This window comes from Pelodiscus sinensis, chromosome 30 (assembly GCF_049634645.1).
Source record: "Pelodiscus sinensis isolate JC-2024 chromosome 30, ASM4963464v1, whole genome shotgun sequence".
Taxonomy (NCBI): Eukaryota; Metazoa; Chordata; order Testudines; family Trionychidae; genus Pelodiscus; species Pelodiscus sinensis.
In genome coordinates, this window is record NC_134740.1 from 634,241 (window position 1) to 648,259 (window position 14,019).

Consider the following 14,019-nt stretch of genomic DNA (forward strand, 5'->3'; position numbering starts at 1 on the left):
CACTAAGAAACTTGCTAAATGCAAATTCTCACCCTAACATATTAATTATCTTTTCACAAGCTGGGTAGGCTTCTAGCTAGGGCCCAATCATCCCCCTTGTTCAGTCTTACATTCTTCCTGCTTGCCACTCCCGCTGTTGTTTGGTTTTGCACTTTTGTAACCCTTTTGTCCAAGGCAGACATGCTTTGTCCTCATCTCAATTTTTTTCTCACCTGGAGTGGAAAACTACCAGAAATAAAATGGGATCTAGCATTAGGTGGCCGGTCTCTATGTCTTTGTAGGGCCAACCACAGGATGGTCTTACAGAAAAAACAAAAACCACTCACAGGTCCTTGACTTGATTACCCAGGCAGTAAGTTACTAAAGTATCAATAATGGATTTTACTGGAACAGCTGGACAAATAAAACAGATTTCCACTTAATATTTCCAACTTCTCATTCAAGTAAAGTGCAATAGACACAGTCAGCAGGTTGTGACTGTAAAAGGATCAGGTACAAGATGTATTCTATCTAAAGCACTTCCGAGTTATGCATGTGCATATTCATGCCAATTTCCATAAAGTATGGGAGGGGTGAGACAGCAGCCATGGCATAAACAGCTGTCAGGGAAATTAACCTCTGATGCCCATCAGTGCCAGATTGCTGGACCCTGTGGCTGGAGAATTTTCACACCTTGTATTGCTAAGGGAATGTGAAAGTGAAGCATTATTTCTATCCAGGCACCAAGCGCCCTCTAGTGGTTTCGGCTGGTAATACAGGGCCAAAGGCGGAGAACAAGTTTCTTTGGGAGTGTCAGAGGGGTTTAAGGGAGTTAGGCACTGCTGTCCTGTTGGAATTAGGTGCCTCGCTCGTTTCGGTGTCTCTAAAATTTCCTGCCTACAAGACCTTCTAAAAGTCTCCCAATCCCAAAAGGTCCAGGGCATCCACCGAGCAGATCACAGATTCAGCAGTTGCCCGTGTTCAGGGGGGTGCATGAAAGCACAGGTGTGTATTTATGGGAAGCTCCATGAGCCAGACCCTTAGCTGGTGTAGAGTGGGCTAGTCCCATTGGAGTCAATGGAACTGATCCCCAGTGAGGGTAAATCCATCCTTGCCCCCTGGCAGTCGAGGGGGCTCAGCACAGCCAGTGCGGGGAAGGCCGTGGTGCTGCGAGCAGGCTGGCAGGAAGCCAGGCTGTGGGTTTTTGTGCAGCTGGGCCCTGGGTTCCCCTTGCTGTGTCCCTCACGGCGCAGTAGTAGGTGCCGGCCTCTCTCAGCCTGGCTCTGTCGCGGGTGAGGTTGGTGGAGCGGGAGGCCGGGTCCACAGCCATGGTGAACTCTCCAGCGGCGGAGGAGTCTTTGTACCCCATCCCTAGGAAGCTCAGCGCCCCCCAGCCCTGCTGGGGCTGTTGGTACCAATACATCGAATCGTGGGAGGTGGCGTTTTGGCTGCAAGGGATCAGGATCCTTTCTCCTTCGACGACTGTGACCTGGGGTGGCTGGAACACCTGGGCCAGGGCCCATCTCAGACCCACTGCAGGGAGAGAGGCAGAAAGTGAGCGAGGAAGAACTTGTCACCTCCTGGAAAACATAACGTTCTAGCCAGGCTGGAAACCCAGAGAAAGAGCCTGTGACTCCCACTGACCAAGGATGCACAGAAGGGCTGAAAGCGTCCTCATGGTGGGATGAAACCTTCATCCACCTCCTCCCACAGCCTGCAGGGTCAAACCACTGTCTGTCCCCACACCCAGACCTCCTGCTTCTCTTGCCTTCCTCTGTACGTCTCTGTCAGTTGACTCTGTGTCGCTCTCTGCCTCTGACACCTGCCAACCAGCCCCTTTCTTACAAGCATCCAACATCCTGTTGCACACCCATGCAAACCACTCCCACGCGAAACAGGCTACGTCTAGACTGCAAGCTTCTTTTGGAATAAGCTTTTCCAGAAGCGATCCATAGCGCAAAGGAAGAGTGACGTGCTATTTTGAAAGAGAGCGTCCACACCGATTGGACGCTATCTGGCATTTAAGGCCATCCAGAACCAGGTTGGGTAGGACATTAGGTCAGCAGTTGCTTCCAGCTGCTCCTGCCAAAGGCTAGCTGAGACGTGCTCAAAGGGACCCCCTGGACAGCCATTTCTCAGCTGCTGCTGCATGCTTGCTGCATCTCCCAGGGACAGCAGAGCATGTGCAGTGTGTGCTCTGGTTGCCCAGTTTTTGGACCCCACAGCACACCCCTTGCCATGGAGCCGGAGCTGCCTCTGGGCACGCGACCGCCCCGCTCGTCCACGCTGCTGTTTCTGCAGCACTATGTGCAGGCTGCCTTCGCAACCCTGCAGAAGCTCAACCCCGAGCTCATCAGTGAGACCCTTTGCCTGGCTTTAGGAACGAAGCCCTTGCAACTGCATCCCACTGTGGAGAAACATGTTTGGAGGCTGGACACCAGTTCCTACTGGTGGGACTGGCTGGGCATGGAGCGGTGCGGTGACCAGCAGTGGCTGCAGAACTTCAGGATGAGGAAGGCCACCTTCATGGAGCTGTGTGCCTGGCTCACCCCTGGCCTCCGTCAACGGGACACCCAGATGTGATCCACCATCACCGTCTGGATGCTCGCTGCCCTAGACAGCTACCAGTCCGTGGGTAACCAGTTTGGCATATGGAAGTCCACCGTTGCGCCCTCCTCATGGAGGTCAGGCGCTCTCGGGCTGAAGTCCCTGGACGGGGAGGAATACTGGAAAGGGGATAGTGGGTCAGGAGGTTGGCTGTGGGGAGGAAGCCCCATCCTCAGGGAGTTCTGCAGTCCTGCCCCCACACAGCCCTGCAGGAAGGAGTGAATTCGAGCCCCAAAACCCCAAGCCACCCAGCATATCAACAAACCACTGTTTGGACTTACAGGAAAAACCAAACCATTCAAAGGCCCTTGACTTCACCACCCAGCCATTCAATTACTAAAGTATCACTAATGGCTTTTACTTGATCACCTAGACAAATATAACAGGTTCCTACATAATATTCCCAATATCTCATGCAAGACAGATACCTGAAGAGTAATAGGCTTGAGACAGTCAACAGGTTGTAACTTTAAAATGATCTGTTACATGATGTTTTTTGCCTAATGACCTTTGAGTTATGCACATGCATATTCATGTCCATTTCCATAAAGTAACAATGGGTGTGACAGCAGCTGTCAGGGAAATTAACCTCTGACCCCCATCAGTGGCAGATTGCTAGACCCCGTGTGTCATGTCCATCAGGGATCGCCAGCAGCCTGGGGGACTAATGGGTTAACTATGTCCTCTGTACCTAGCCAGGTGTCTGCTCAGCCAGTAGAAATGCAGGTAGGGATTTCAAACTGACACACGGGAATTTTGGGGTTTTCCGTTTTCTCTCTTAGCCAGTTTCCTCTCTAGATACTGAGGGAGACAGAAGACATGTCTCTCTCCAAGAAAAAGACTCTTCCTCATGCTTAAGTAGGGTAAAGTCTAGATAAATCCATCAGGATTTATTGTTTTCTGGTTTGGGAATTTGAATCTGATGTGTGTGCTGTTAGAAATGGGGTTTCCTCTCTTTTACAAGTAAGTTTTGGCCAATAGAGTAATCCTCCATGAGTATATTAACTGGTGGCGCTTACCATCTAGCTGTTCCGACTATGCTTGTAACTGGGGTATTGTTTTGATAATAAAAGTTCTGTTTTGTATTAACCTCGTATTGGTTCATTTCTGGGTACTGCAAAATCTCTCTCTGAGATCTCCATGCCTCTGACTAGGGGACAGCTACCATGTTCTTTTTTCTTTTCAAGCTCTTTGGAGGAAAACGTTTCAGGTGCCCCCAGGGTAGGTTTCAAGCGCCCACCCCTGTTTGTGGGTTCAAAAGCACTTGATGGTGGCAGCGGATTCCCCAAAATCTGGGTAGCAGGATTTTGGGGGCAGTTTTTGTACCAAACCCAGTAGAGATCAGGTTTTGGGGTGCGGGCCCCCACTTCTGCATTCATTGTGCCACAGTGGAGAACAGCCTTGACACTGGGGCAGGAGAATTTTCAACCCTTGCATTGCTGAAGGAAGGTGAAAGTGAAGCATTATTTCTATGCAGGCACCAAGCGCCCTCTAGTGGTCTGGGTTGGTAACACAGGGCCAAAAGCAGAGAACAAGTTTCTCTGGGAGTGTCAGAGGGGTCTAAGGGAGTTAGGCACTGCTGTCCAGTTGGAATTAGGTGCCTCGCTCGTTTCGGTGTCTCTGAAATTTCCTGCCTACAAGACCTTCTAAAAGTCTCCCAACCCCAAAAGGTCCAGGGCATCCGCCGAGTAGATCACAGGTTCAGCAGTTGCCCGTGTTCAGGGGGGTGCATGAAAGTACAGGTGTGTATTTATGGGAAGGCCCATGGGCCAGACCGTTAGCTGGTGGAGAGAGGGCTAGTCCCATTGGAGTCAATGGAGCTGATCCCCAGTGGGGGTAAATCCATCCTTGCCCCCTGGCAGTCGAGGGGGCTCAGCACAGCCAGTGCGGGGAAGGCCGTGGTGCTGCGAGCAGGCTGGCAGGAAGCCAGGCTGTGTGTTTTTGTGCAGCTGAGCCCTGGGTTCCCCTTGCTGTGTCCCTCACGGCGCAGTAGTAGGTGCCGGCTTCGCCCAGCCTGGCGCTGTCGCGGGTGAGGTTGGTGGAGCGGGAGGCCGGATCCACAACCATGGTGAACTCTCCAGCGGCGGAGGAGTCTTTGTACCCCGTCCCTAGGAAGCTCAGCGCCCCCCGGCCCTGCTGGGGCTGTACGTACCAATACATCGAATTGTGGGAGGTGGCGTTTTGGCTGCAAGGGATCAGGATCCTTTCTCCTTCCACAAGTGTGATCTGGGGTGGCTGAAACACCTGGGCCAGGGCCCATCTCGAAGCCGCTGCAGGGAGAGAGGCAGAAAGTGAGCGAGGGAGAACCTGTCACCACCTGGAAAACACAACGTTCAAAGCCAGGCTGGAAACCCAGGGAAAGAGCCTGCGACTCCCACTGACCAAGGATGCACAGAAGGGCTGAGAGCATCCTCATGGTGGGGTGATACCTTCATGCACCTCCTCCCACCGCCTGCAGGGTCCAACCTCTGTCTGTCCCCACGTGCAGACCTCCTGCTTCCCTTGCCTCTCTCTGTGTCAGTCTGTGTCTGTGTCAGTCGACTCTCTGTCGCTCTCTGCCTCTGACACCTGCCCACCAGTCCCTGTGTCACAAGGATCCAGCATCCTTTCGCACACCCACGCGAGCCCCTCCCACACAGCACAGGCTCAGGCTAAGCTGCAAGTTTCTTTCAGAAGAAGCTTTTCCAGATGAGATCTTCTGGAAAAGGTTATTTTGAAGGAGCGTGTCCACACAGTGAAATCACAACAAAATGGTGATGTGGTTCTTCGAAAGGCGGCGTTTACACTGCGTGGACGATAGCTCGCATTTAAGGCCACCCAGAACCAGGTGCTGCTGGCTAAGGCTAGCTGAGACATGTGCTTAAAGGGACCCCCCGGACTGCTTGCCACATCTCCAGGGACAGCCGAGCATGCACAGTGCGAAGTCTGGTAGCCCAGCGTTTGGACCCCACAGCACACCCCTTGCCATGGAGCCGGAGCTGCCTCTGGGCATGCGACTGTCCCGCTCGGCCTCGCTGCTGATTCTGCAGCACTATGTGCAGGCTGCCTTCACGTCCCTGCAGGAGCTCAACCCCGAGCTCATCAGCGAGACCCTCGGCCTGGCTGCGGGAGAGAGACCATTGCAACTGCACTCCATGGTGGAGAGATGCTTTTGGAGGCTGGACACCAGTTCCTATTGGTGGGACTGGCTGGGCATGGAGCGGTGGGACAACCAGCAGTGGCTGCAAAACTTCAGAATGAGGAAGGCCACCTTCATGGAGCTGTGTGCCTGGCTTGCCCTTGCCCTCCGTCAACGGGACACCCAGATGTAACCCACCATCTCCCTGGAGAAGCGGGTGGCCATCGCTGCCTGGACGCTCACCTCCCCAGACAGCAACCGGTCTATGGGTAACCAGTTGAGCATGGGAAAGTCGGCCGTCAGGGCCCTTCTCATGCAGGTCAGGCACTCTTGGGCTGCCGTCTCCAGACGGGGAGGAATACTGGAAAGGGGAACTCTAGGGAAAGGGGGTAGCGGGTCAGGAAGTGGGCTGCGGTGGGGGGAAAGCCACATCCCTGGGGGGTTCTGCAGTCCTGGCTATGCAGGGGAGGGGTGAGTTCAGAGGGGGTGGCTCCTTTGGTGTTTGGGGGGGAAGCAGGAGCAGGGACCTCCAAAGGGCTCAGGACCCCCTTTGAGTCTCTGTTGTGTGTCTTTCTTTGTCTCCTTCGACACATGGTGAGGGCCATGTGACAGACTGGGCCAGCTCTGGGCACATCTGAGAGCATCTGCTGAGGGCAAATTCCTCAAAACCAGGGCTCCTTACAGCCCCTGACTGGAGACCTTTCCCAAATAGGCTACAAACCGGTCACACCGAGCGCTTCAGCTGCCAATCCGGCCAGCAGGAAGCCTCACGAGCAAAACCCCTAAGACACACCAGCTCTCCCTGTGCCAGAATCAGCCCCAGGCCTAACACACAGGTGAGGGGTTATAGAACCCAACCTCACCTACCCCGAACGGGTCCTCTTGGTCCCACAGAACCAGACACAAATCCCTGGTCAGTTACACTTTGGATCTTACCCACAAGATCACGCTGGGCCCGTCCTTTAGAATCTAAATTCTAAAGTTTTATTAATGGAAGAAAGAATACATTACATGCACCAATCACTAAGTTCTGGATGCAGGCTCTCAGCAGAGATGTTACAAACTGCTCTCTCAACAGTCTCTGGTGTCTATCCTATGTCAGGATGGGCCAACAATCCTTCCCAGCTCACTATCTCTCGCATGTTTGCATCTGGGATCAGTAGCAGAATTGAAGACAAGATGGAGACTGCCTCATGGCATTTTTAGATCCATTCCTGGTACCTCCCAAGCTGGAGTGGGTCACATGGCTGAGTGACCTCTCTCTGTTTCTCATGTCAGCAGCCATTGTGTCCTGGATGATTTTGCTGGTTTCCAGACGCATCCCTCAGGTGTGTATTGGCCTCTCTGAGAGCCATTGTCCTCAGGGCCCTGTTAATTAGCACAGTCATCGACTGAACAGTTGTTCTTTACAACAGGCAGTCCAGGCCAGTACCAGCACACAGTCCATATTCATAACTCCACACAGACATCACATGAGTAGCATACCTACAATCAGTAGAACATAAGCTTTCATTTGACACCTCCCATGATCCCCTTTCTACAGACTTTGGGGCAAATGCTTCCCCCCACCCCCATAGGTGCAGCAGTGATCTGGCTGCTCCCTTTAAAATCTAATAACATGACAGGCCATCAACTCCATCCTGCTCTGCAGGGTCATCCACCTGGAAGACCTTCACACCATCGTAGCTGGATTTGCTTCCCTGCCCTTCCCCAACTGTGGGAGAGCCATAGATCGTACCAACATTCTGAGCGCCAGAACCCCGAGCCACCCAGTACATCAACAAACCGCTGTTTGGACTTACGGGAAAAACAAAATCATTCACATGTCCTTGACTTCACCACCCAGCCATTCAGTTACCGAAGTATCACTAATGGCTTTCACTAGAACATCAGGACTAAAAACAGGTTCCCACTTTCTATTTCTAACTTCTCATAAAAGCAAGATACACGCAGACCAATATGCTAGTGACAGTCGGCAAGTTGTAACTTTAAAATGATCGGTAACATGATGTCTTTTGACTAAAGCACCTTTGAGTTATGTGGATATTCATGCCAGTTTCCACAAAGTATAAGATGGGCGTGACCGCAGCCATGGCATGAACAGCTGTCAGGGGAAGTAACCTCCGACCCCCATCGGTTGCAGATTGCTGGACCCTGTGGCTGGAGAATTTCGCACCTTGCATTGCTAAGGGAATGTGAAAATAAATAAATCATTTCTATGCAGGCACCAAGCGCCCTCTAGTGGTCTGGGTTGGTAACACAGGGCCAAAGGCAGAGAACAAGGTTTCTCTGGGAGTTTCAGAGGTGTCTAAGGGAGTTAGGCACTGCTGTCCTGTTGGAGTTAGGTGACGCTCTCCCTTCCTGCCTAGAAGACCTTGAAAAAGTTTCCCAACCCCAAAAGGTCCCGGGCATCCTCCGAGCGGATCACAGATTCAGCAATTACCCGTGTCCAGGGGGCTGCATGAAAGCACAGGTGTGTATTTATGGGAAGGTCCATGGGCCAGACCCGTAGCTGGTGGAGAGTGGGCTAGTCACATTGGAGTCAATGGAGCTGATCCCAGCGGGGGTAAATCCATCCTTGCCCCCTGGCAGTCGGGGGAGGGGCAGCTCCCAGCCGAGGGGGCTCAGCACAGCCAGTGCGGGGAAGGCCGTGGTGCTGCGAGCAGGCTGGCAGGAAGCCAGGCTGTGTGTTTTTGTGCAGCTGGGCCCTGGGTTCCCCTTGTTGTGTCTCTCACGGCGCAGTAGTAGGTGCCGGCCTCGCCTAGCCTGGCTCTGTCGCGGGTGAGGTTGGTGGAGCGGGAGGCTTGCACCACAACCATGGTGAACTCTCCAGCGGCGGAGGAGCCATCGTACCCCGTCCCTAGGAAGCTCAGGGCCCCCCGTCCCTGCTGGGGCTGTTCGTACCAATACATCGCATCCATGGAGGTGGCGTTTTGGCTGCAAGGGATCAGGATCCTTTCTCCTTCTACAAGTGTGATTTGAGCCGGCTGAAACACCTGGGCCAGGGCCCATCTCGAAGCCACTGCAGGGAGAGAGGCAGAAAGTGAGCTAGGGAGAATCTGTCAACACCTAGAAAACACAACGTTCAAAGCCAGGCTGGAAACCCAGGGACAGAGCCTGCGACTCCCACTGACCAAGGATGCACAGAAGGGCTGAGAGCATCCTCATGGTGGGATGAAACCTTTATCCACCTCCTCCCACAGCCTGCAGGGTCCAAACTCTGTCTGTCCCCACGTGCAGACCTCCTGCTTCCCTTGCCTCTCTCTGTGTCAGTCTGTGTCTGTGTCAGTCGACTCTCTGTTGCTCTCTGCCTCTGACACCTGCCCACCAGTCCCTGTGTCACAAGGATCCAGCATCCTTTCGCACACCAATGCGAGCCACTCCCACACAGCACAGGCTGCAGCTAGACTTCAAGTTTCTTTCCGAATAAGAAGAGATCTTCCAGAAAAGGTGATTTTGAAGGAAAGCACCCACGCAGCAAAACAGCAACAAAGTAGCCATGTGCTGTTTCAGAAGAAGGCGCCCACACTGATGGGACCTTATCTCACCTTTAGGGCCACCTGGAATCTGTTCAGGCAGGGCAGTAGGACAGCAGTTCCTTCCGGGTGCTCCTGCCTAAGGCTAGCTGAGACGTGTACCTCAAGGGACGCCCCCGGACAGCCTTTTCTCAGCTGCTGCTGTGTGATTGTGTCACATCATTGGATTTTAAGGGGAGCAACCAGATCACTGCTGCACTCACTGCCCCAAAGGTGGCCATGCGAGGTGTCTAATGAAAGCTTATCTTCCCCTGATTCTATGTCTGCTACTCGTGTACTTGTGTGATGTCTGTGTGTGGAGTTATGGATATGGACTGTGTGCTGGTCCTGTGAGTGTTCTCTCCCCGAGGCAGAGCAATGGCTCCAAGTTCCTGTTGTAAGGAACGACTGTCCGGTGAATGGCTATGCTAATTAAGGAGAATGGTGCTCAAGGTGCCCAATACATGCCTGAGGAATGCATCTGGAAACCTGCAAACTAGTCAGTATCTAATGGCTGCTGACATGTGAACCACAGACAGATCACTTGGCCAAGTGACCTACTCCAGCTTGTACCGGGGGTGGATATAAAGTGCCGTGAGGCAGACTCCATCTTGTCTTCAATTCTGCTACCGATCCCTCATGCAGCCTTGTGATGGACAGAGAGCCAGGAAGGATTGTGCACCCATCCTGACATAGGATGTACACCAGAGACCTCTAAGCTGGCAGTTTATAACATCTCTGCTGAGCCTCTACATCAAGAACTTGGTGATTGGTGCATGTAATGTATTCTCCTTAACAGCCTTACACTCATGCTTTGCTTTCTTTCATTAATAAACCTTTAGATTTTCGATTTTAAAGGATTAGCTCAGCGTGATTTTGTGGATAAGATCAAAGGTGTAAACTGACCGGAGATCTGTGACTGAAAGATACATGCACAAAAACAAGCTAGAGAGAGTCGGCAGGTTGTAACTTTACTGTAATCAGTTACATGAAGCAATTTACCTAAAGATCATTGAGTTATTCATGTGCATATTCATGTCAATTTCCAAAAAGTATGGGACGGGCATGACAGCAGCCATGGCATGGACAGCTATCAGGGGAAGTAACCTCCGACCCCCATCAGCTGCAGATTGCTGGACCCTGTAGCAGGAGAATTTCACACCTTGCTTTGCTAAAGGAATGTGAAAGTGAAGCATTATTTCTAGCTGTGCACCAAGCGCCCTCTAGTGGTCTGGGTTGGTAACAAGGGCCAAAGGCAGAGAACAAGGTTTCTCTGGGAGTGTCAGAGGGGTCTAAGGGAGTTAGGCACTGCTGTCCTGTTGGAGTTAGGTGCCTCTCTCCCTTCGGCATCCCTGAAATTTCCTGCCTACAAGACCTTCCAAAAGTCTCCCAACCCGATAAAGGTCCCAGGCATCTGCCAAGCGGATAACAGGTTAAGCAGTTGCCCGTGTTCAGGGGGGTGCATGAAAGTACAGGTGTGTATTTATGGGAAGGTCCATAGGCCAGACCCGTAGCTGGTGTAGAGTGGGCTAGTCCCATTGGAGTCAATGGAGCTGATCCCAGCGGGGGTAAATCCATCCTTGCCCCCTGGCAGTCGGGGGGACAGCTCCCAGCTGAGGGGGCTCAGCACAGCCAGTGCGGGGAAGGCCGTGGTGCTGCGAGCAGGCTGGCAGGAAGCCAGGCAGTGTGTTTTTGTGCAGCTTGGCCCTGGGTTCCCCTTGCTGTGTCTCTCACGGCGCAGTAGTAGGTGCCGGCCTCTCTCAGCCTGGCTCTGTCGCGGGTGAGGTTGGTGGAGCGGGAGGCTTGCACCACAACCATGGTGAACTCTCCAGCGGCGAAGGAGCCATCGTACCCCGTCCCTAGGAAGCTCAGCCCCCCCCAGCCTTGCTGGGGCTGTTCGTACCAATACATCGCCTCGTTGGAGGTGGCGTTTTGGCTGCAAGGGATCAGGATCTTTTCTCCTTCTACAAGTGTGATTTGAGCCAGCTGAAACACCTGGGCCAAGGCCCATCTTGGAGCCGCTGCAGGGAGAGAGGCAGAAAGTGAGCGAGGGAGAACCTGTCACCACCTGGAAAACACAGCGACCAAAGCCAGGCTGGAAACCCAGGGACAGAGCCTGCGACTCCCACTGACCAAGGATGCACAGAAGGGCTGAGAGCGTCCTCATGGTGGGATGAAACCTTCATCCACCTCCTCCCACAGCCTGCAGGGTCCAACCTCTGTCTGTCTCCACACCCAGACCTCCTGCTTCCCTTGCCTCCCTCTGTGCGTCTCTGTCAGTCGCTCTCTGTCGCTCTCTGCCTCTGACACCTGCCAACCAGCCTCTTTCTCACAAGCATCAAACATCCTGTTGCACACCCATGCAAACCACTGCCACACAACACTGAGGTAACACACATGCATACGCTCTCTCTCACACACAAACAGCAGCAGCAACTCCCCACAGGCACACAGTACTGCTGTCCACACTGCAATAACGTGTATTTCAGATACGCTTGAGCTACCCATCTCCAATATCGGCCATGCTCAATTGCTCTCTCTCTCTCTTGCTGGCTCTATCATTTCTCTGGGATGGTCTAACCTGGCAAGTATTGTCAAGGAAAAGTTCCTTTTGGCGACAGAAATGCATGAGCATTCACACTGCAACCCGCCTTCTGTGGTGCAAAACTGACATTTTCATTGACCAGAAACTTCCAGCTCCACAAGGAACTTTTGTCTTTCCCTCTCCCTGTGCTGTTGACAGACAGGTGGTGTGAAGCCCATCCAGCTGCAGAGACACCTCCATCTCGCCTTCAGTCTCCCAGAGGCGCATTCGGACCCCACTGTTACCATGCTCCTCACTGCTGTCCAGGTGCCCTGTGTGTGCTTTCATGAGCCAAGGCTGCAAGGGGTAAGCCAGCTCTCCCAGCATCCCAATGGGCATTGCTGTAATCTTGTGGTCTGGAGAGAAAAGCCCCTCCTGCAGCTTTCTGTCCAGGCCGGTGTTTGCGAGGATGTGTGTGTCACGCACCTTTCCAGACACCCAGGGATGATGCCTGTGAACAGCCCCTGGCAAGCCACATGCGTCTGCAGCACCACTGGGAATTGTTCCTTCCTGGGGCTGTGCTCGGTGGCAGAACGAGCTGGTGCCGTGTGCCATCCCTTGTCACCCACAGATGGGAAATATCATGTTGGCAATGCCTGCCTCTACCTTTCCCGGTGTCATAGAACCCCAGGGCTGGTGGGGACCTCAGGAGTCACCGAGTCCGGCTCCTGGACCAACCCCAACTAACACAGGCCTCCCCAGCAGAATGCGATGTGTTGCCGGGCACACTTGCATCAGTACAGCACCAACGGGAGACCTCCCCAATCCAGACTGATCTGCAACTGACTGGTTCCAATCGGGAGTCTCCAGCTTCTGGGCAGCAATTTCCACGTGTCTCCACCGAGAGGGCCACTGGTGTCCTGGCACCACAACTTGTGGGCTGGCTCAGCTCACAGTTCCAGCAACTGTCTCAGGCAGGGAAGGGAGCCCCCAAAAAGACCACGTCATTCACCTAACTTCCTGCCTCACCCTCCTAAGCCCTGGCATGGATGTGCTTCCTTCCTGCCTTGCCCACACCCTGGGGACCTCTGTACCTGTGGGCCTTGCTGCACCAGTGCCAGCAGGAGTCTTTCTATGAATCGTGGAACTCCCAGATAGGTAGACGAGGCTGTGTAGAAATGGCAGGAGAGGGCGGTTCATAATTCTCACCAAGAGGCCATGCAGGTGTATTTGTAGGTGCATTTCCACGCAGACCCACATGCAACTCCTGCACCTGCTGCACATCAACAAGCTGTCATCTGGCCCCTCAGTTTTCCCAGCGCCGCTTTCACCTCCTTGTTGCGCAGCGTGTAGATGACCGGGTTCAGCATGGGCGTCACCACATAGCCAAAGAGCTCCACAGCCGTCACCATGTTCAGCTGGGGCTGGGTGTAGATCAGGGCACAGGGCCCAAAGAACAGCATCACCATCACCAGATGGGAGGCGCAAGTGGAGGCTGCTTTGCGCCGCCCTTCGCCTGCGTTCAACTTCATGACAGAGTAGACAATGAAGATGTAGGACATGAGGATGAGGAGGAAACAGGTCATGGACACCATCCCAGTGTTGGTGAAGGTCACGGTCTTAAGGACGTACGTGTCTGCACAGGCCAGCTTGGCCACAGGGAAGAGATCACAGAAGAAATGGTCCACCTCATTGGACCCGCAGTAGGGCAGCGTGAAGGTCAGGCTGGCGAGGATGGTGGCGTGGAAGGAGCTAGTGATCCAGGTGCCAGCAGCCAGGAGGGCGCACACCCTGCGGTTCATGATGAGCAGGTAGCGCAGTGGGTGGCAGATGGCCACGTACCGGTCGTAGGCCATGACCGTGTAGAGCAGGCTCTCGGTGCTGCCCAAGAAGTGGAAGAAGAAGAGCTGGGCCATGCACCCGCCCAGTGAGATGATGTTGTTCTGAACCCAGAGATTGGCCAGCAATTTGGGAATGCAGATGGAGGAAAACCCAATGTCCAGCACGGCGAGGTTGCAGAGGAAGAAGTACATGGGGGTGTGCAGGCGGGGGTCACCGAGGACGGCTGAGAAGATGAGCATGTTGCCCAGCAGGGTGCAGAGGTAGAAGGCTAAGAAGGTAAAGAAGAGGATGGTCTGGAGGCCGTCGGTGTTGGGGATCCCGAGGAGGATGAAATGAGTCACCATCGTGTGGTTCCCCAGCCCCATTTGGGACTCATTCCTGGGGTAGGGCAGAGAAATAAAGCCAGTGAGTTACTGAAACAACCTGTCACCTTA

The 14,019-nt window shown here is 53.6% G+C and overlaps 2 protein-coding genes across 2 annotated transcripts in view; one reads left to right on the forward strand and one right to left on the reverse strand.

The window, feature by feature from the left end:
- NOP9 (NOP9 nucleolar protein) overlaps positions 1-14,019 on the forward strand; it is a 340,212-nt gene that overhangs the window by 156,758 nt on the left and 169,435 nt on the right. The gene's annotated exons all lie outside the window — the stretch shown is intronic.
- On the reverse strand, positions 13,027-13,950 carry LOC102445173 (olfactory receptor 10D3-like). Its single transcript, XM_006129267.2, has one exon. It carries the CDS (start codon positions 13,948-13,950, stop codon positions 13,027-13,029), a length of 924 nt encoding a protein of 307 aa, XP_006129329.2.

Coding starts and splice junctions, on each gene's coding strand:
- LOC102445173 (XM_006129267.2), bottom strand. CDS start 13,950: ATGGGGCTGGGGAACCACACGATGGTGACTCATTTCATCCTCCTCGGG.